We start from the raw sequence: 22,473 nt of genomic DNA, 5'->3' as shown, positions 1-22,473 counted from the left end.
CTCTTCCACCATCTGTACTCCAAGCATGTGGCGAGGGGGTGAGGTGAGGGGAGAAGATGGACAAAAGAACTGGAGGAGAAGGAGTAAAGTCTGCAGCTGCCTCATCTCCCCATACAGCACCACACTTCAGGGTCAAGGTGGAATCTCCAGGTTGCACCTGGCAACCTTAATTTCAGTTTACAGGAGTTCCCAAACATTTTGGGCTGGGGGGCACATTTGGAATTCTGAGAGCAAGCCCTGGCTGCCCTCACAAAATGGCCACCCTGAGGGTGCCTTGCCCTTTCATAAAATGGCTGCCATAGCTGGTCACGGAATAGTCATTTCCCAGAAGGCAAACTGATGAGACTTGAAGAAAACTGAACAACATTCAAAGTGATCTTGATGAACTGGAGTGCTGCGCAGAAAACAACAGAATGAAATTTAACAGGGATAAATGCCAAGTTCTGCATCTAGGAAAAAGAAACCCAATACACATTTACAAGATGGGCGTACTTGGCTCAACAATACTACAAGCGAGAAGGATCTTGGAATTGTTGTCGATTGCAAGCTGAATATGAGCCAACAACGTGATGTGGCTGCAAAAAAGGCAAATGCTATTTTGGGCTGCATTAATAGAAGTATAGCTTCCAAATCACGTGAAGTACTAGTTCCCCTCTACTCAACACTGGTTAGGCCTCATCCTGAGTACTGTGTCCAGTTCTGGGCACCGCACTTTAAGAAGGATGCAGACAAGCTGGAGAGGGTTTGGAAGAGGGGAACGAAGATGATCAGGGGACTGGAAACAAAGCCCTGTGTGGAGATTCTGAAAAAACTGGGCATGTTTAGCCTTGAGAAGAGAAGACTGAGGGGAGATAGGATAGTGCTCTTCAAGTACTGGAAAGGTTGTCACAGAGAGGAAGGCCAGGATCTCTTCTCAACCATCCCGGACTGCAGGACACGGACTCATGGGCTCAAGTCACAAGAAACCATATTCCATCTGAACATCAGGAAAAACGTCCTGACTGTTAGAGCAATACGGCAATGGAGCCAATTCCCTAGGGAGGTGGTGGGCTCTCCCATGCTGGAGGCATTCAAGACGAGGCTGGACAGCCATCTGTCAGGGATGCTCTGACTTGGATTCCTGCACTGAGCAGGGGGTTGGACTCGATGGTCTTGTAGGCCCCTTCCAACCCTACTATTCTATAATTCTAAAAGTGACTTGCCCGAGAACCTACGAACAAGGCAGAGGTGGAGTCTGAGCTCCAAAATGCAAAACCATTCTTTAGAACCCAAGTAAAGATGGTGCCAGAGGGCAGCACTTTGCTTTGCAGTAAGCGAGCCTCCCACTTAAAAAAAAAGGTTGTTTTAATGAACAAAACATCTTAAGAAATAAAATTAAAATCAGAAGGGGCGGGGAGCCTGGCAGGAGACCGCAGACTCAGGAGCCCCCATATCTCAGGCCAGTCCACTGGCTGCACACACATGGTCTACCTACTGCTACAGGGAATCAAATGGGCCTACATACTACGAGGTAGGCATGTCAGGCCAAAGGCTAATGCCGATTCTGTCAGAGATCTGAACTCTGCTCGATCAGACCCAAGGCCCACCGATTCCAGCACCCCACTTTCCACAGATGCCAACCTGATGCTTCCATGATGCCCCAAGCAGGGCGCAAAGGCAACTGCCGCCCTGTGCTGTTCAGTTCGGTGGCACGCTGCTCCTAGACCTGATGGTTGCATTTCACCACTATGGTGAATATCCCTCGAGAGGCGTCTCCGCTTGCCAGAGTTTCTTGAACAACCATCAGGAAGCTAGCGGCCACCATGTGTGGCAGCAAATTCCACAGAGCCACAGAGGCGATTTGAGCCTCTAAGGGTGCAATCCTATGCATGTTTAGACAGAAAATAAGGCCCAAAACTCTGTCTCCCTTAACCACACTGTCTCCCTTAACCAACTCTGTCTCCCTTAACCACACTGCTGCTCACACAGGTGAAGGGAGGACTAATAACCCCTTAGCCTTTGTTTCAGCTCATGTGAAGAGGAAAAACATCTCTGAAATGTGCTGTTGTTGTTGGATTTATGCAGCCACCTATCAATGCAGCTTACAAAGCAAAACAAAATAAATATTAAAATACAAAATAATTAAAAGCTACCCCAAAAAAAACCAGTAAAGAGAAGCATAAATTGTCCTCCTCTGGCAGTGAAAAATAAAATGACTTACCAGCTCAAATAACCAAACATGGAGGACATAGAGAGCCCAGATTTTGTTTGTTTAAAATGTATGTTTTTTAGAAGGCCGAGCTGGATAAAAAGTTCATCATCTGTAGCAGATGAGACCACAGTGTAGGCACCAGGCAAGCCTCTCTGGAGATGCTATTCCACACCTGGTGTGCCACCACCGAAAGGGCCTTCTGCCTTGTAGCCACCCACCTCACTGAACTTACTGGGGGGCACATGGACCACTGCCTCTGACAATGGTATGAGAATCCAGGTAGGTATATATAAGCATAGTCTGAAGGCACATGAGACAGCTACCTTGCTGAAGCTAAGCAGGTCTGGGTCTGGCCAGTGCCTGGAGGGGAGACCACCTGGGAACCACATGTAGCCACCCTGAGTTCCATGATGGAAGAAAGGTGGGATATAAATGAAATAATAAGAAAGAAAGAAAGAAAGAAAGAAAGAAAGAAAGAAAGAAAGAAAGAAAGCGGACTTTCAGGTAAGCTGGTCCCAAGCTATTAGGGGCTTTACAAGTTAAACCGGGTGTGAAATGGACCGGGAGCCAGTGCAACTGGCAAAGCACTGGCATAATGTGATTGAAACAGCCAGTCCGAGTGAGCAATCTTGCGCCGCTGTTTTGGACTGACAGCAGATCATTTTCACAGGCAGCCCCCACATTCAGTACAACGTGATGACCTAAATGGGACGTTACCAGGGCATGGCTAACTCTGTCCATGTATAGCCACAGCCAGCGTAACTGCCAGAGGGCACTTCATTCATTCATTCACTCATTCATTCCACTTCTATACCGCCCAATAGCTGAAGCTATCAGGGCAGTTCACTTTGAGCCACAGAGGCGATTTGAGCCTCTAAGGGTGCAATCCTATGCATGTTTAGACAGAAAATAAGGCCCAAAACTCCCAGCATGCCCCAGCCAGCTATGCTGGCTAGGTCATGCTGGGAGTTGTAGGCAGTGCAGAAGCACCTCGGAGAGCTCCTTTAGAGTTCTGCCTGGTTCTGACTAGAACCTGGAGTGGATTCCCTGCCCCACTGACATCGGAGTCACCAACCTCCACCAGTTGTAGGGCTTTTTTCTGTCTAAACATGCACAGGATTTTGCTGTAAATCCGGGGTGCAGAACCTCAACCTTGGGCCATCAGGACTCAGACGTAGTCACCTTAAGGTGGTGTAACTCAAACAACACTGAAAGGCCCAAAGAAGGCAAAAGATGATCACGACTGCAGCCATGGCAGCATCACCCAGCCCTTGTGTAACAGCTCTTGCATCCTTCCTTCTGCAGGACAAAAGGAGAAGCAGCGGGGCAGTTTGTCTCAACCAGGCAGACGGACCAGAGCCTTTGTCAGGAGAAGACGATCTGTCCATCCACCCTTTTCCTCAGCTGCAGGTAGCAGTTCTGCGGTCTGCCTCCTCAGGACAAAGAGACAATGAACCTACCCAGCAGCCAGCAGGGATCACAGAGGACAATTCTTCTGGCAGGTCAGTGGGAAAAAGGAAACTTCTGCACCTTGCAAGATGGCAGGAGGACCCCTTATTATTGTTGTTATTATTGTTGTTGTTGTTGTTGTTATTATTATTGAGAGAGAGAAAATATATAAAAAGAATATTAACCATCACCTGAGTAAAGAAATCTCACTCAGTTCATCAAACTAGCTTTAATCAATTAATTAGTCTATTAAACCTGCACATTACTAAGGGTGCAATCCTGTGCATGCTTAAACAGAAAAAAAAAAGTCCTACATCTCCCAGCATCCCTCCAGCCAGCCATGCTGGCTGGGGCATGCTGGGAATTGTAGGACTTTTTTCCCATCTAAATATGCACAGGATTGCACCTAAAAGAATTGTTTTAAAATCAGCCTAAGCAGCGATGAGGGCACATTGCTTCAGGGTGCGGAGTTTCTCTCAAAATGGAAATATACTGATCCAGCGATCCTGATGTAGACAGCAGAGGCTGGTGGCTCCGATGTCAGTGGGGCGGTAAATCCACTCCAGGTTTCAGTCAGAACCAGTCAGCATTCTGAAGTTGCTATTCAAGGTGTGAAGGAGATGCAATGCTGTACAGAGCTTTTGCAAAGCACCTTGGATACCTCCTTTAGAATTCTGACTGGTTCTGACTGAAACCTGGAGCAGATTCACCGCCCCACTAACATGAGAGCCACTCCACCAGCCTCCACTGGGTGTAGAGCTTCATCCAGTGAGGTGGACCTTCCAGATGCAGAACTTCTCTCAAGATAGAAATAGGCTTCGGGCACAATCCTATGCATGTTTGGACAGAAAAAAGGCCTACAACTCCCAGCTTACCCCAGCCAGCATGTAGGCCTTTTTTCTGTCTAAACATGCATAGGATTGCATCTTTAATCGGGTTAATTGAGAAGAGAGGGCAGAACTGAATCTCACCTTTCCTTTCCCCCCTCCTTTGCAGGCTTCATCCTGACCTGCTGTTTGCAGCTGGTACCAGCACAGCATAGATTTTCTGTGATCTCCCAACCACCAAATCCTAAATGGGGTGGGAATGTCAGCCTGGACCTACAGGGAGCCCCACCCCAGAACCAGATTGTGCAGTGCCACTGGTCCCGAAAGCCTGAGCTGGGGAGCTCAGGCACCATTCTTACCTACTCCCCACAGAAAAATCCCCAGTGGACAAACGGCACCAACTACAGAGGGCGGGAGACCCTGACACGGAATTGCTCCTTGCATATCATGAGGCTGACACACTTGGACACAGGAAACTATTCCGTGACAATAGAGACACCTCCAGTGAAGCAAACCATTCCAGGCCAAAAACAAACTGATGGAGGAAATGTATATGAAAGCTTCTTCTATTTACAGATCTCTGGTAAGTGTTAACACACACTGTAGAATGTTGCTACCTTTTTAATGAAAAGGCTCCACTGTCTTTAAGAGCTATACAACAGACAGAAATCCAAACATTTCCTACCATTGCACTGCCATGCTGGGAAACTCTATATTTATTTATTTATTTAGAACCTTTTTTAAAAAAATCCTGCCGTTCCTTCAAGGAGCTTTGGATGGCATACGCAATTTATCCCCACCTTCATCTTCACATCAATCCTGTGAGGTAGGTCAGGCTGAGACTGGCACAAGCATCACCCAGTAAACTTTGAGGGAGGATAGGGATCTGAAGGAACCCAAGTCTCCTTTGGCCGTAATCCAACATCCTCAGATGTGTTCAGTCCCTGCTGCTAAAGGCAGATCCACCAGTACAAAAGGTGGCAACCTTACCCAGCAAGGACCCCTGATAATCTTTTGGCATGATTGGGATCCCCTTGGAGTCTCTTGCATTGCTTTCAGCTTGGGCGTGGTGATCCAGTCATCTCTGATGCTGTGTGGCAATTACACGGTGTGAGCATGATTGGGGGGGGGGGGTTGTGTGGGGGGGGAACACTCTACTCTTCCTTTCAGATGCACCCAGCTCCAGTCACTCACCCCAAATATTATGCACAATCACTAACTCCCTCTCCAGCCACCCCAACAAGGGTGGCCAACTTTCTTACCAACCCACACATCTCTGTAATATGAAGCTGTTGCAGAACCCAGAGTCAGAGAGACCACGGAGTGAAGGAAAAAGAGATACTTTATTTAACGCGCGGGCTTAAGGCTGGAATCATTTCCAAAGAGCCAGAAGCCCCGAAATACATCAGCACATTGTTTTTATAGACATTGTGACACATATGAAACAGCTCCTCCCCCCACTCCCGTGTGGGGTTGCAGTCCTCAACATTTCTTCTCCTAGCACCATTGTTTATAATACAAGAACTGGGTTATAGGGTAGCCATGATAAGGAGAGAACAGAAGAGAACAGCAGAGAACAAGATATACAATTGTATGACCTTTGACAAGATAAGGAATTCCTGTGTCTCGTCAGCTTACAACAATATATTCAAGGGAGAAAGAGCTCAGCAAGAACATGAAGCATGAGACTGCATGAGGCTACTTAGTCTGACCCCCGATATGGCTGCTACATTCCCCCCTTAAATGCATAATTTCATTACAATTATAGCATTTCTGATAACCATACAAAGCTTTTTGTGACATACATATTACTTAGCCTCTTCTTGGGCTATTAGAGCATAGAGGGCAGCAGTTTTACTAGCTGAGACATAAAACAGATTGGTTAAACAGCGCATAAGACAAGGAACGCAGAGACATAACAGAACTTTTATGAACAACACTGGTAGAAGTAGGATGAACAATGCTTCAAGCCAGCTAAGATCTGGAAGCCAAGGGGTTAACTAATTGAGCTAATTGTTTTGTCTTATTGTTTTGTTAGCTACTATATTGTGCAGCTTGTTGATCTGTTCATTTACAGCATTGCCATTATCAGTTAAGTTAAAACAACAGAGCTTTTGGTGTGTCTCACAACTTAAATGATGAAGAAGGAAGAGGTAATCTATACCAGCTCTATTTTCTAGAACTGCACCTCTTAGATCACGCAACTCTTTATTTAACAATGACAATTTATTTATTTATTTATTTATTATTACATTTATTAATCGCCCATCTGGCTGGTCACCCAGCCACTCTGGGCGATGTACAACACACCATAAAACAATTTAAAACAAATTCTACCATAATTTTTTTTTTAAAATACCCTAACCCATCCCAAATGCCTGCCTGAACAACCACGTTTTTAATGCACGATGGAAGCTCATTAAAGAGGGGGCATGATGGAGTTCCCTAGGGAGGGAGTTCCACAGAGTGGGGGCCACCACAGAAAAGGCCCTCTCCCTCGTCCCCACCAGTCTAGCTGTCCTGGCTGATGGGACAGAGAGAAGGCCATCCGAGGCTGATTTTGTTAAGCAGCCTGTCTGGTGTTGCTGGAGGCGCTCCTTAAGATAGGCTGGGCTGGAACCATATAGGGTTTTCAAGGTCAAAACCAACACCTTGAATTTGGCCCGGAAAACAACTGGTAACCAGTGCAACTCCTTCAGCACTGGAATGATGTGATCTCACCAGCGGCTGCCTTTAATCAGGCGAGCTGCCGCGTTCTGTACCAGCTGCAGCTTCCGAACCGTCTTCAAGGGTAACCCCACGTAGAGCGCATTACAGTAGTCTAAATGAGAGGAGACCAGGGCATGTATTACCGATAGGAGCAGATGGTTGGGAAGGAAGGGGCGCAGCCGCCGTATCAGATGGAGTTGATACAGCGCTGTCCGGCTCACAGCTGACACCTGAGCCTCCATGGACAGCTGGGAATCCAAAATGATCCCCAGGCTGCGGACCTGGTCTTTCAAGGGTAGCCGTACCCCATTCAACACCAGGTCAACATCCCCCAGCCTCCTCTTGTCTCCCACCAAAAGTACCTCGGTCTTGTCAGGGTTCAGCTTCAGCTTATTCCTCCCCATCCAGCCACTCACCCTCTCCAGACATTTGGACAGGGATTCTACGGCCAACCTTGGTGAAGATTTGAATGAGAGGTAGAGCTGCGTGTCATCCGCATATTGATGACACTGCACCCCAAACCTCCTGATGATAGCCCCCAGCGGCTTCACATAGATGTTAAATAGCATCGGGGAGAGGATGGAACCCTGTGGCACCCCACAAGTAAGTGGCCACGGGTCTGAAACCTCCTCTCCCAGTGCTACCCTCTGGTACCTGCCGGAGAGGAAGGACCGGAACCACCGCAATACAGTGTCTCCAATGCCCAACCCCTCCAGGAGGTCCAGGAGGATACCGTAGTCAACGGTATCAAAAGCCACTGAGAGGTCGAGGAGAACAAGGAAGGTGCATTCACCCCTATCCAGAGCCCTCCTCATATCATCCACCAAGGCGACCAAGGCCGTTTCTGTCCCATGCCCAGGCCTGAAGCCCGACTGAAATGGGTCTAGATAATCAGTTTCTTCCAAGTGTGCCTTCAACTGCACCGCCACCACCCGCTCAATCACCTTGCCCAAAAATGGCAGATTTGAGACTGGGCGAAAGTTGTTCAGAACTTGAGGATCCAAGGAGGGCTTCTTTAAAAGCGGTCTTATCAGTGCCTCCTTGAGGGCTGATGGCATCACTCCCTCCTCAAGGGAGGCATTCACCACCACCCTGATCCCCTCACCCAGTCTCTCTCTGCAGCTCATAATGAGCCAAGATGGGCAAGGATCAAGTAAGCAGGTGGTTGGCCTTACAGATGAAAGCACCTTGTCCACTTCATCAGGAAGAAGAAGCTGGAACCGATCCCACAAAACCAGTTTGCCACAGGCCACCTCTTGCTCACTAACTGTATCCACAGTGTGCAGAGTAACACACCTAATCTGATCAATTTTATCTGCAAAGTGCCTTGCCAAAGCCTCACAGGAGGCCTTAGAATGCTCCAGTGGTTCCAGAGCCACAGGACCGACCAGGCTCTGGACCACTTGGAACAGCCTCCTGGGACAGCACTCTGCAGACGCGATGGAGGCAGCATAATATTCCTTTTTTGCTACCCTCACCGCCACGTGATAGGCTGAAGATACAGCTCTAGCCCGTGTCTGATCGTCTTTGGAGCGAGACTTCCGCCACCGGCGCTCTAGCCGTCTCACCTCCTGTTTCAGTGCTCGTAAACCGCGGATTGAACCATGGTGCAGTCCGAGCCCTGTTCAGGGGGAGAGGGTGTTTCGGAGCCACCCGATCTAATGCCCCAGTGATCGCGGCATTCCAGCCACCCACCAGGGTCTCGACCGAGTGGCCATTGGCATGCCCCAGGGAATCCCCAAGCGCGTTCAGGAATCCATTTGGATCCATAAGATGCCTGGGGTGGACCATTTTAATGGGTCCTCCACCCCTGCGGAGGGGTTGTGGAACCGAGAAGTCCAACATCACCAGATAATGATCTGACCATGACAAGGGGGTGGTGGGTATACCCCCGACTTCCAGATCACTCCCCGCTTCTCCAGAAACAAACACAAGGTCTAGTGCATGACCGGCTACATGGGTGGGCCCAGTTAGAATATGGTGCAGCTCCCAGGAGGCCATGGTCTCCATGAAGTCCCGAGGTGCTCCTGTGAGGATGGCCTCCGAATGTACGTTGAAGTCCCCCAACACCAGTAAGTTAGGGGACTGTACACGCACATCAGAGACCACCTCAAACACCTCAGCCAGGGAGTCAGTCGTGCAGCGGGGTGGACGATACACGAGCAGAATCCCCAGACTGCCCTTCAGGCCCAACCTCCAGTACATGCACTCAGCAACCTTGGTCTCCCGGAGAGGGGGTCTGGTGAAGACCAAGGACTCTCGGTAGATAACAGCCACTCCCCCTCCCCGATCCCCAGCCCTCGGCTGCTGTGCATACGAAAATCCGGCCGGACACATGGCTGCAAGGGTTGGAGCAGCAGTCTCGGCCGGTCAAGTCTCCGTAATACATGCCAGGTCTGCACCCTCATCCAGGATCATGTCATGGATGAGGGAGGTTTTCTGGGTAACAGACCTGGCATTGCAGAGCAGCAAACGAAGGCCAGAAGATGGGGTCACGCCTCCCCCAGCCATCCTTTGGCTCTGGACAGGCCCAGAGCAGGGGACAGATACTACACATCTCTCCCTTGTTCCCCTTACCTGGCATGGCCTGCCCCTAGCGCTCCGCCAGCGCCTGCCGCCCAGCCTCGGTATGTTCTGGCCCCCAACACTCCCCCCACTGCCTCCATCAGGTGGACACATGCCCCCTCGCTCCCGCCTATCACGCAGGCTACCCACCCCTAAAAACACAACAAAATCCCCCCCCCAAATAAAACAAACAAACAAAACAATTAAAATCCCCTTAAAAATGCCAGGCAGGAGCCCACAGGGAAGGCCTGGTGGTGGTGGTGGTGGCGGCAGCAGGCCCGGCAGCAGGCCCGGCAGCAGGCCCGGCAGCAGCAAGCACACCTCTTCCCCAGTGGTGGTGGTGGTGGTGGTGGTGGCTTCTCCTGCAGGCCCTGGCTCTCCCAGGCCACCTCAGCCAGCCAGCTTATGTAGCCCCTCCAGGGAGGGGCAGGTGGAGCAGCACAGCTGGCTCGGTACCTGGGGGCCTGGTCCTGCAGGGACTGGCGGTCTGCCAGGCGGAAGTCCACAGGGAAGGCCTGGTGGTGGTGGCAGCGGCGGCAGGTGCTCGTGAGGTGGCATTTATGCTTTTGGCTAAGCTGCAAGCTAACCGGTTGATCTCCAGACCATCAGCCAAGGCTGAACCTGGAACCCCAACCAGTGACATTGCTAAGGCCAATTTTTCTGAGTCAGAATATGACTGCACATGACTATTACAATTTTTAGTTAGTTGGAGTGCTCGAGGCTGCCGTCGACGGATTTTCTCGGGCCACAGGGGAAGAATTGGCACCAGGCGGCTGAGGCAACATGGGTGGTTATTAGACAAGTTGGCAGGAATGAATGACCAAGTGCGGGAACTACATGTCTAAAACCATCCATGAGGCAAAAGTATGTGGGCATCATTAAAAGATATGTTTTGAATTTTATTACAGTAGAAGGGGGCCAGGGATAGCTTTATATTTTTTGGAAAATTTTTGGCAATTAAGCATTCGTGCACACGTAGCATTTGTTTCAGCAACGATGGGGGTGCGTAGAGTGAACTCTGTAGGGGGTAGGATCTTTGCAACTACGCCCCAATTAGCATTTTGGGAATAAGTTAAACTTACACCATAAACTCTTAACATGGTATCTTTTTGAATTTTCCCAGGATGTCTACAGACAGGTATTAGGCAAGAGCTAATAAGCCTGTTTGCAGGTATATCTCTTGGCAAACAAAAATGTTTTACTCTCGTGATGTTAGCCAGGTGAAGCCAGTAATTATCAGCAAATCACTAGGACAAACTTTTCCTTCCAGGGGCAGACCCCCCTTTTTGCACCTTATTAAGGAAACACAATGCAACACTACTAACACTACAACACGCATGTTTGATCTTCTTTGGGATCTGACCGTACGCTGGGCAGCTATTCACCTGGCAAGCTGCAGTAGGGTTTAGTCCCCTTCTTCAATTCTTCAGTTGCAGGTCTGACCGTACGCAGGGGGACAGTCTCCCGGTGTGTCCACAGTAAGGTCTAGCTTGAGTCTTCTTACTGCTTTTTCAGAATGATTTTTAAAGGATTTTCAGGATTTCTGTTTATAGTCTACTTTCCCCCTCTCACTCTCTTGACTCGTGTCTAATGTATCCAGGGTTTAACTTTAGCTGCTTTCATAGCTGCGGGGGTGGAAAGTATGACAGTTTTCAGTCTTCTCCATCTGGGATTCAAAGGGTTATTTTTCCCTCTTTAACTCTTGGTTGGAAAGGATGAACTTCTGTGATGGGAATGGCTTATTTTCTAAGACAAAGCGACGCTGGGCTTGAAGAACTTTGCTCAGTGTTTGGACTTCTTGTTTAAGGCTAAGTTTGCTTGCTCTTGATGCCGCTCCAGTGTCAATTATGAAGTCAATGTCACGGCCCCTCTCAAGCTGTCTCCCTCTTCGCCCATTCTGGCCCCTTTGGTTTTTTCTTTTGTATTTGATTTATTTTATTTGGGCATTCATGCCACTAATGTCCATCTTGTCCACACTGGGCACACTGGTTCTTTTTTAAGAATCTTTTGCCTCTGCCAGGTCTTCTTCTTTTCTTCTTTCGTCCACGTCTTCTTGGGCCTCTGGGTCAAGGGGGGTGTACTGGCGATAGGCATCTAAAAGACGCTCCAAGTACGCTCTGGGTCCTCGGTGGCACCTTGCAGCACTTTAGACACTTTGGTCATATTAATTGACTTCTTTATACCTGCTTTCATGGCTTCTAACAGCAGGGTTTGATACTGGGTGAGGCGGTCTAGCCCCACTTGTGTTTTGGGATTCCAGCGGGGAGTTTACTTACAAGGAGACTTTATTGGGTAACTTACAGCACACAGGCGTACTTAATGGTTGGATCAGACAGCTTCTCTGAACCACGAGCTATTGGGCTAAATGGGTTTTAATACCATACATGTTACCCATGAGGCAGCACAACACTAGCAAGCATTTTCAGCATAGGCTAGAAGTGTTTGGTTCTCAGGCACAGCTTCCTGTAAACAACTTCGCTTCCCAAAGTGCTTGATAACACTTTTATTTATTAGTATGGGAAGACAAATTTTTTCTCTTTCTTTTGCTTTCTTTTTCTTTGCTGATCTGCCTGTATTGCAGATCATGTTTTAAACTTTTTATATAAAACTTTCTGCTCCATGCACCAGCCTTGTCTCTTTATTTGTCTTTTTCAAGTTAAACTCACTTACTTAAACCTTTCTGCCTTACACTAGTCCCAATGACACGCATTTGGGATAGCCTCTTCTTCTCTTTCTAGTTACATTTTTTTTATCTTAAAGAACTATTACATTAGCAGTGCTGAAGGAGTTGCACTGGTTACCAGTTGTTTTCCGGGCCAAATTCAAGGTGTTGGTTTTGACCTTTAAAACCCTATATGGTTCCGGCCCAGCCTATCTTAAGGAGCGCCTCCAGCAGCACCAGACAGGCCGCTTAACAAGATCAGCCTCGGATGGCCTTCTCTCTGTCCCATCAGCCAGGACAGCTAGACTGGTGGGGACGAGGGAGAGGGCCTTTTCTGTGCTGGCCCCCACTCTGTGGAACTCCCTCCCTAGGGAACTCCGTCATGCCCCCTCTTTAATGAGCTTCCGCCGTGCATTAAAAACGTGGTTGTTCAGGCAGGCATTTGGGGTGGGTTAGGGTATTTTAGAAAATGTTTTTATTGTAGAATTTTATTGTTTTAAACTGTTTTTATTGTATGTTGTACATCGCCCAGAGTGGCTGGGTGACCAGCCAGATGGGCGATTAATAAATTTAATAATAAATAAAATAAAATTATTGTGGCTACTTTATCCCAGGTAATAAGCTCCAGGCACAATCAGCTGCTTTTAATTTACCCTGGGGGCAACTATGGCCACACTTCTTTTCTACAAATGTTTTTTCTCTTTGCCTTTTGCCTCCTCTTTCTCGACTTGCCTTTTGTCTTTTCTTTTTGTCATCCATTGGGAACCACACTCAGTATTATTTGGAGTTGCAACTAACACTAATCTGCAAATATCACATATATTTTATGATATTTAAGAAATCATAAAAAACACACAACAAACTTTTTTCTGCAATTTAACGCAATGAATGGAAAGCACTAGCACGGTAAGGCATGATGGAGCAGATCCAGCTTTTCTGGCATGCTCAGGGCCCATTAAAATCAAGGGGCGGGCATACCCACACACGCAAAGAGTTCTAGGTCACCATTTTTGCATCGGCAACTCTATGCTGCATGAGTTCTAGCAGAAGGAAATCTAAAAGTCTGTGTTTGAGCTGACTACAAACACAGACATACGGTCCACAGCGATGAGAGTTCAAGTTTATCAAAAGCTTCACAGCACTGTCCATGGCAAGTCTTTGACAATTTAAAATTTTAGTCCATGTGCAGAGTGTCTCTAAAAAGCCCAGATGATGATGGAGGCAAACAGAGAAGGCTCTGGGCAATGAAGATGCGATGTTTCCAGCAAAGGCTCTCCACTTTTGCATCAGTTTAAAAAGGGAAAGTGTGGCCCTACACCCCTTCTGACAGACAAGGGCCTTTAACTTTTTAGCAAGGCCTCTGTCTAAACAGAGCGGCACAGCTCAGCTCTCTAGCCGTGACGCTTTAACCTGGGTAACTCCTCTGTAAATTTTATTTTACTTCTGTCAGGTTCTTACAGACATTTTAAAAACTTACTCTTTTTTTTTTCTTCTAACCTGGTACATGAAAGCACTGAAACACTGAGTGCCGAAACTCAGGACGCTGGGGGGTGATGGGCATCGCCTTATACTTGCGTTTTTCAGCCAGCCATTAATCTTCGGGGAGGCGGTGGGGTGATTTGCAGGACTTCAAAGGCAAGCTTCTCAGTTTGTTTGTATTTGTAAATCCCAAGTTCAAAACAGGACATTATGAGGTACAGGGCAGCTAAATCTTTGCTTTGGCACGGGCAACAAATAACTCGAGTCAGCTTTCTTTGCTGGGGTCTCAAACAGGAAAACAGTCTTAAAGTTGTAACATCACTGACAGCGTCAGCCAGCCAGCTACACAGATCTCATTGTTTTTTAAGACAGTTGCTCCAATATCTTCTTTTCTTCTCAATCAGGTTGGGTCTCTCAGCTTACACAGTTTATTGCAGCTTTCAGGAGCATGGTAGTAGCGTGATTTTGGCTTGGCCAGGAACATGCTGTCTGGTTTCTCGGTCTCTTCAGCGCACACACTCAGGCAGTGTAACACTGGACACTTAAATCAGTGAGATTTTTTCATTGCAGGGAATCCCACGGCAAAAGCTTAATGGTTACGCTCTTCAGAAATTATATAGCCGATGGTCAGTAGCTACAGGCTCTATGCAATTTTAACACAGTTCAAAGCTAAACACGGCTACCTTGACAGAGATTTTCATCATGGTCTTTCTGCTTCATTCTGCTTTGGGACAGTCTTATGGCACACTTTTCACTCGAAGAGGGGTTTAGCCTGTGCTCTGGGGGCTGATTCTTCACCTTTATTTTCTATTTTGCCTTCATCTTCTGGGTCTTCATTTTCAGTTTCTATTTCTTAGGGATTTCATCTCAATTAGGCGAGGTGATGATGTTGCACAACTCAGAAAGTTGTGGGCAATTTTCCTGCCCCCCCCCTCTCGGCGCGCTAGGCTAACAGCTACTTTTTCGGCCTTACACTCTCACGCTCCCACGCTTTGTTAAAAGCCAGACTGTCCTGCAACATTTTTCTAATTAACAGCCTCAGATCTTGTTCTTTTTTTTCTCTCAGCTCGACTTTGAGCTTTTTGCTGTTTTCTCTCTCTATTCTGAATCTTTTTTTTTCTTTTTTTTAAACCCTTTTCCTTTTTTGTTTGACATACATCTCAAGGGGGTGCAAGTCTTGAGCAGTAGACGAGCTCGCCTCCCCTTTTTTGTGAGAACACATCTTTTTAAGGGTCACTGCCGATTTTATTAAATCTTCTGCCCAACACTTCAATTCTTCAGTTTCTTTTATTAATGCTGATTGAGGTGTAAGAGGGGAACCTCTCGATCCCATAGAGATGAACGTCTCGGCAGACAATATCTGGGAGTTGAGGACCGTAGCTGAAATCGGCGAATTACTGCCGGTGGGGCTTGAAACTGATGGCGACAGTTCTAAGTCAAAGCGAGGGGCAATGCCTCTGTAGGTGGGATGGCAGGGGCTCAGGAGTCACAGGATCTGGATCTCGACGGGGCGGTCTTACAGTAACATGGGCCCGTGGTGGAAGCAGGGCATAAGCAGGTGGAAACGCCGTTAGCTCTGCCAGATCTTTACACGAGGCTTCTAACACTGGTTGCAATTTCTTTTTGGCCAATTTTTCTTTTCTGAGCACCGAAACCTTTGCCTGGGATTCTAGGCATTTCTTTAGTCATGGAGGAGAAGCGTGGACTATAGAATCTCACGAGTTTATGTAGGGAAATTGGTCGGGGTGCCCAGGTCTCCCAACCACAATGGCATATACACGGCTGATTTTGCTGGGCTCTAAAGAGCCTTTAGTAGGCCATCCTACACCAAAAGACAGCCACTCTATTTCATACAAAGTCTGCAACCGTTGAGGATTCATGGGGGTGTCCCCATAATCTCCACTAAAACCTTTCTTAAAATTTGCTGGCATACATCCCAAGAGGGTGCAAGGTTTGCTGCCCCCACCACCCATAGCCTCCCTCCTAAATTGAAGACAGACACAATTAGGGAATGGGAATTGGTCAGTGAGTAAGGGGTCTCACTGGCCGACACAAGAGGATTTTACACACCACGCACTTTACTACTGGCCTGGGCACCCGGACGGTCAATGGTATGCGTCAGAAACCGCAGTAGCCACTCACACAATCATCAATCTCTCCACTGCATCCATATGTCCCTGCCACCCACTTTTCCCACTTTTTACCAGAGCGGAAAGCGGCTTCCCCAGCTTCCTCAGCTTCCTACTGAGTACTGGCGTGCTGGGTACTGGCGCCCACTCGGGGGGGTGATCAGGCCCCCCTTCTACCCGCAAGGAGTAGGTTCTTTTGTATACGTATACCACCAACACTGACCTTCTTCATAAGGCAGGGCCCTCTTTTTTTCTGCCCAGTGGCCTTTCTCCCTAAAGGCGGGGCCCTCTTTTTCCCATATACTTGCCTTTCTCCTGAAGGCTTCCAATGTGGGTTTCAACTCAATTGCAGCTGCGATACAGGCAGGGCTCAAGTTCCTTCCTCCGCTTCCCAAGGTTCTCTTGCTGCTTGCTGCCGTTTGGGCGATCCCGGTGCAGCAGGCTTTCTCCCATTCACTTGACAAAAAGGTCGGTGGCGCCAAGAAAGGGAGGCATGCGCCGAGCTCGTCTTCCCGGTGCGGCGATTAAGAGCAGGCAACTGCCACTCTCTGTCTCAGAGCCTGCCACATCCGAGTCACGGCACCATTTATGTTGCAGAACCCAGAGTCAGAGAGACCACGGAGTGAAGGAAAAAGAGATTCTTTAACGCGCGGGCTTAAGGCTGGAATCATTTCCAAAGAGCCAGAAGCCCCGAAATACATCAGCACATTGTTTTTATAGACATTGTGACACATATGAAACGGCTCCCCCCCCCCTCCCGTGTGGGGTTGCAGGCCTCAACATTTCTTCTCCTAGCACCATTGTTTATAATACAAGAACTGGGTTATAGGGTAGCCATGATAAGGAGAGAACAGAAGAGAACAGCAGAGAACAAGATATACAATTGTATGACCTTTGACAAGATAAGGAATTCCGGTGTCTCGTCAGCTTACAACAATATATTCAAGGGAGAAAGAGCTCAGCAAGAACATGAAGCATGAGACTGCATGAGGCTACTTAGTCTGACCCCCGATATGGCTGCTACAAAGCTACACCTAAAATAGGATTAAACTTAAGTATTGATAGTAATTAAATAGTATTTATAGAATTTTAAGTATTATGTAGAAGCACTAGTCACATTAAAATGGCATGTTTTGGAATATTTACTCCTCTTGTAAAATGTTACTGGATTTCTAGAGTAGCATTCAATGTTAATCTTACATACAGTAGACCTATTGAAATAAATAAGACTTAAGTTAGTCATGACTAACTTTATTTATTTTATTTAAAATATTTCTTGGCTGCCTTTAAGGGTTGAAGCCCTCCCAAGGCAGCTTACAGCAATAAAATACATAAAAATAGTTAAAATAAAAGCAATAAAAAGCAAACACAATAAAACAGCAATAAAAACAGCAAAAACCCTTATCAATAAACCCAGCAACAACAGCAATCATTCATTTCAATGGGTCTACTCTATGTAGGACTAACATTGGATACTACCGATAATATTTACCAATATGTATCTATATTTTATAATATGTAATACATTTCTTTTTTTAAAAGTTTCACCTTTCGATTTGTGCAGATCAAGCTCTTATTAAAGATAGAAGACAGGCCAGGTTTTCTGATCACCTGCCAACCCTAATTCCAAGCCAGCATGCTTCTACTAATTCACCTGCTTATTTCTAGATGTTTTGGCTCTAACTAAATATCAGCTCTTAGTGGCAGAAAGTACATTGGAGCTGCCAACTGTTCTTCTTTTAAAAAACGACTCTGCTTCTGTATCTTTCACAGCAGAAAAATTAGCAACAATTTTTCCCACCCCTGTTTTCCCAGGCCAGCTAAAAGTTCACTTCTAATTTTAAGGCTGCTATTTAAAAGGCACAAGAGCAGAGACAGGGTGGGGGAGGGAGTATCCAGACCGACAAAGGGGAGGGGAGGTAACTATGGGTGGGTGGTTTGGGCTTTGGCTTTTTCAAAATAAGTTGCTGACTTACTGGTGGAGGAGAGACCCTGTGCTGCGCTTTTGCCTTTAACAGGAGCTTGGTTTGCAGGAGTCAGCTGGTGAAACTTTTTGAGGCTCGGGGATCAGGGCTACCATTTGCTAATGTCTGCAGCTCAAGCTGCTGTTGGGGCACAAGAGTGGGGTCTGGTTTTTAAAAAAAATAAAAAGTGGGCCAGCCTGTTTCCAAAGCTTGATTATTCTGGTCTGATGATGCAAATGTCTTATCAACTCTGTTTGCAGAACCAATTCCCATCACCATCAACCAGAACCCAAAGGATCTCAGTCAAGGGCAGACTGTCACCCTGACTCTACAAAAAACCCCAAAGCTATTTTATTTGTGTGAATGGTCCAGACAAACCCATTCAGGGACTCAAGAAATAGTCCAAAAGTTCATCCCAGGGCAGCAGGTCCAGCAGAAACCCCAGCAGGAGAGAGAAACGGTGCAAGAGGACTGCTCCTTGTCCATCAGGCAGCTAACCACATCTGATGCTGGGAACTACATGGTCAGGATAGAGGCTCCTGTGGACCAGGCGCAACAACCAGGGAAGGAAAACCCAGAGCGCGGAGAAGACTGCAAGGTTTACATGGGCCAGGTGTCTCTGAAGGTCCTCTCACAGTCCACCGGTAAGTCTTGATCTTCTCTGGAGCCCAGAGCATACCGGCACATCAGAGAACTGCAAGTGGCGGCCATCACCCAAATAAAGGGATCTTACAGCACACAATACCATGCATGTCTACTCAGAAGTAATTCCCACTGAGTTCAAGGGGACTTCCTCCCAGTAAGCCATTCACAACCTGGAGCCCTCCAGGTGTGTTGGACTACAACTCCTAACATCCTCAGCCAGCATGGGAGCTGTAGTCCAACACATCTGGAGAGCTCCAGATTGTGGAAAGCTGGAGTATATGACAGCAGACCCAGTTGATTAATTGTATGAATGTTGGACGACTTGCTCTATCAATTAAATTTGCATATATTTGCATATGGGTAAAAGCAATCAACCTGAAGCAAGGAGAATACATGCATTTAATTTTTTTAAAAAAGATGCACACCTATGTCACAGCAGCAAGTATCACCTTATTCAGTCATTAAACTTATGAGCTTCCCTAAAGCCAAACTTCTTACGATGACGTACACAGGACTAGATAAAACAATACAGGTGCAACCTTATGCATGTTTAGGCAGATAAAAAGGTTCTGCAGCTCCCAGCATTCCCCAGCCAGCTGGGGAGCTGCAGAACCTTTTTCTGTCTGAAAATGCATAGGGTTGCACCCTTAAAATCAATAAAACCAACATACCCTCCAATACAAAGTTTAAAAAGCACATGGGTAGGGGCAGGAGGACACAGTGTATAAAAGCTGTGATTAAAAAAGAGGGAAGGCAGCGAATACAGAAGACCTAAAGCAATCATAGCGATAAGAGCAGCTCAAATTATGATCATGTGTATAGCAAGTTTTCATAGCCACTTTGAGAGGGATTTCCCCTTAAAGGCAGATTACAAATATCCTAGATGAATGAATGATATGCAAATGAATAATATGCAAATGTAAGCCAATTTAGGGCGCAATCCTATCTGGAGAGTCGCCAGCCCCTGAAATCAGAGACTGCCAACTATCCTGTGCAGGTCAGCTGGAGCGCAAAGGGGATCCTCTCCTCCGGCCGCCCTGCACTTTTGCCTAGACTGGCGACTCTGCAATTTCACCCATTTAGGTACGCCTTCAGGGAGGTCAGGGGCTTGGAGACCACATAGAAAGCTAAGTAATGGAGCTTCCACAGTCTCCTCCCCTCCCCACCCCAGGTCTACCCCTTTTCCCTGTCTCCTCACTCCATTTCTGAGTGTGAAGACATAGCCAGCTTGAAGAGAACCACGCTGGCTACAAGGGGGTGGGGGAGTGGTTGGGGGGCATGGTTTCTGGGCTCTGGGGCCGGAGCCTTGGTTCTGACCTCAGATCCCAGAAACCGAACAATCCTATGTCCCCCCAAGATGCTCTCTAAGCGACATAGGATTGCTCTCTAAATTGATTAATTCGTTGATTCATATCAAAAGTTTAATCAACTAAGATTCATTTATAGCAAGCCCTATTTGCAAGGGATCCTAGCTAGAATGGACCTGTGGCTTGGCATGGTGCAGCCATTTGGAATGGCAAAATGTCATGAGCCGATCCTGGCCGTGGTGGTGGAAATCAGATACCAACTCTGGTCCTTTTCCCTCTTCCAGAGAATGATCAGCAGCAGCACCACCAATCTGGATCTGCCTCCTTGAGCTACAATGCAGGAGTCATTGCTGCAGCCTTGCTGGGATCGCTGGCCTGGGCAGACCCCCTGATGACTGTGTTCTCTCTGCTCTTCTGTGAGTAACACCCACCACTTCGGGAGGAAGGAAACCCAGGACCCAACTTGGAAACCCAAGTTCAGAGATGGGAGTAAGAACTAGTGGTTACATTGAGAATGAGGTAGAGCTGTTGGAGGGGGTGTGAGTGGGACTCACAAGTAATGGATTCTTTTCTCGACTTTGGGAAGAAGCTAATTTTTAAAAAAATTATTCCACCTGTCCTCCAAAGAGCTCAAGGTGGTGAATATGGGTTGTCCCTCCTCACCCACCACCCAGTGTTACCCTCAGAACAGCCCAGTGAGGTAGGTTACACTGAGAGTGAAAGCCAAGCTACTGAAGATCATACATCATAGATAAGAACTCTCTCTCTCTCCGCCTGTCTGTCTGTCTGTCTGTCTGTCTCTCTCTCTCTTTCTCTCTCTCTCTCTCTCTCTCTCACACACACACACACACACACACACACGAGCATCCTCTTGTACCAAATAGCAGATTCCTGCATGGGGCGGGGGGAGTCAAGCGTGCAGCATATGAGGAAAAAGTTAAGCCCCCACCCCTCCCTGTGTACCACAGTCCTAATCAAGCCCCCCAACCAGCTGCTATTTATCATTACGTGTAGCTTGGCCCTTAGTTGTAGAAGGAAAGAGAATGCCAAGACACAAGCTGGATTTTTTTTAAACTCCTTGGTTAGCTCTATAAGCAGATGACGACTATGGAGTCATGGCTTTTACTGAGAACGCAGCCAAATTGGAGTGAGCAGTGGAAAGGGGATGAAACCACCCTCTTTTGCGGGGCCTTTTAGCCATTGCCACTAGCTTCACGACCACAGCTCTTCCTGGTGGCTTGGGGAAGCCATATTTATGTCCCCCCATGCCTTGTGGTTCCCAGGGGCATTCTGGGACATAAACATAACAGCTTGCAGCGCCTGGGAACAGCAGCAGTGAGTACCCCCAACTTCCCCCCAAAACACCAACACCCTTTATATCCCCTGGGAATGGGGCGGTGAAGATAATTTTTCAAACACAGCCTATTCTATCCTTATAATCTTTCTTCTCGAACCCAAGAAGTCATGAACAATTTAATAACTTTAACCACTCCTGAAGAATTCAGCTCCTCGGGCCATGAGTCATGCCATCTGGAATCAAGTATGCCTGAGGGGAATGGAAACCAAGGAGCAATTGATCTTAGCCCATCTTCCCACAGAGCTAGTGTGGTGTACTGGTTAGAGTGTTGGGCTGGGACTTGGGAGACCCAGGTTCTGGTCCCCACTCAACTATGAAGCTCACTGGGTAACTTTGGGCAAGTCACTGACACAGCCTAACCTACCTCACAGGGTTGTTGTGAGGATGAAATGGAGAGGAGGAGGATCATGTAAGCCACCTTGGACTCCTTGGAGGAAAGGCAGGATATAAATGTAACAAATAAAAATGAATAGCCCACTAGTGGGGGTCACAATCTGACTGTCCTCCAATCAGGTCACCTCTTTTATAGAAGTGCCCATCTCTGTGGTGGTTCTCGAGATTTACTTGGTAAAAATGAATCTATTTTTATTTTGTTTTTACTAATAAAATAAACACTACCAACAATATAATCAAAATCTTCAGTTTCCAACATTACAGTATTCTAAAAAAAGAAAAGAAAGGGAGGAGAGCAAAAGAAGGAAGAAAGAAAAAAGAAAAAACAGAATTATATTAAACTTCAATAAAAACAAACCAAATATCTAAACAGTCTTCTAGCACAGAAATAGAAGTAAACAATCCATTTCCATTAGCCATAAATTACTATTCAGTTAACATGTATTAATAAACATTAAAGGTGTTCCAGCAAGGAACAGCACCAACAATAATCCCATAGTGATATTAATAGTAATAATACTAATAAAAGGGGGGGGGGAAGAGAAGTTTAAGAGAAAGACAAAAACAGGAACAAATCATTTGTATATTTTAAGTAGTATCATATCTAAAAATAGATTGATATGTGTACTCCACATACACAAATATGCACTTTACTACAATATAACATTAAAAAAAGAGGAGAGAGAAGAAGAAAAAATATGCAAACATTCATCTTTGGCCTACTGCCTGACCAGTTATCAGCTAAAACCAAACAACACTTCAAAAGAACAGTAAAAATGGCTAAGTTCCAACTCCA

At 46.9% G+C, this 22,473-nt stretch overlaps 1 protein-coding gene across 1 annotated transcript in view; it reads left to right on the top strand.

The window, feature by feature from the left end:
• Positions 1-3,537: 3,537 nt before the first annotated feature.
• Positions 3,538-22,473, top strand: part of LOC146337642 (pregnancy-specific glycoprotein 22-like) — a 29,198-nt gene continuing 10,262 nt past the window's right edge. Inside the window, exons 1-4 of the mRNA XM_084815035.1 lie at positions 3,538-3,693; positions 4,637-5,050; positions 18,236-18,619; positions 20,212-20,343. Of these exons, the coding sequence (XP_084671161.1) occupies positions 3,642-3,693; positions 4,637-5,050; positions 18,236-18,619; positions 20,212-20,343 (982 nt within the window). The 5' untranslated portion in view covers positions 3,538-3,641. The remainder of the gene's footprint in view (positions 3,694-4,636; positions 5,051-18,235; positions 18,620-20,211; positions 20,344-22,473) is intronic.

This window comes from Heloderma suspectum, chromosome 10 (genome assembly GCF_057233095.1).
Source record: "Heloderma suspectum isolate Gila_16-S chromosome 10, 16-S_ref, whole genome shotgun sequence".
NCBI classification, from domain to species: Eukaryota; Metazoa; Chordata; class Lepidosauria; order Squamata; family Helodermatidae; genus Heloderma; species Heloderma suspectum.
The sequence above is the reverse complement of the archived record's forward strand: the minus strand, read 5'-3'. Positions and strand labels throughout refer to the sequence as shown.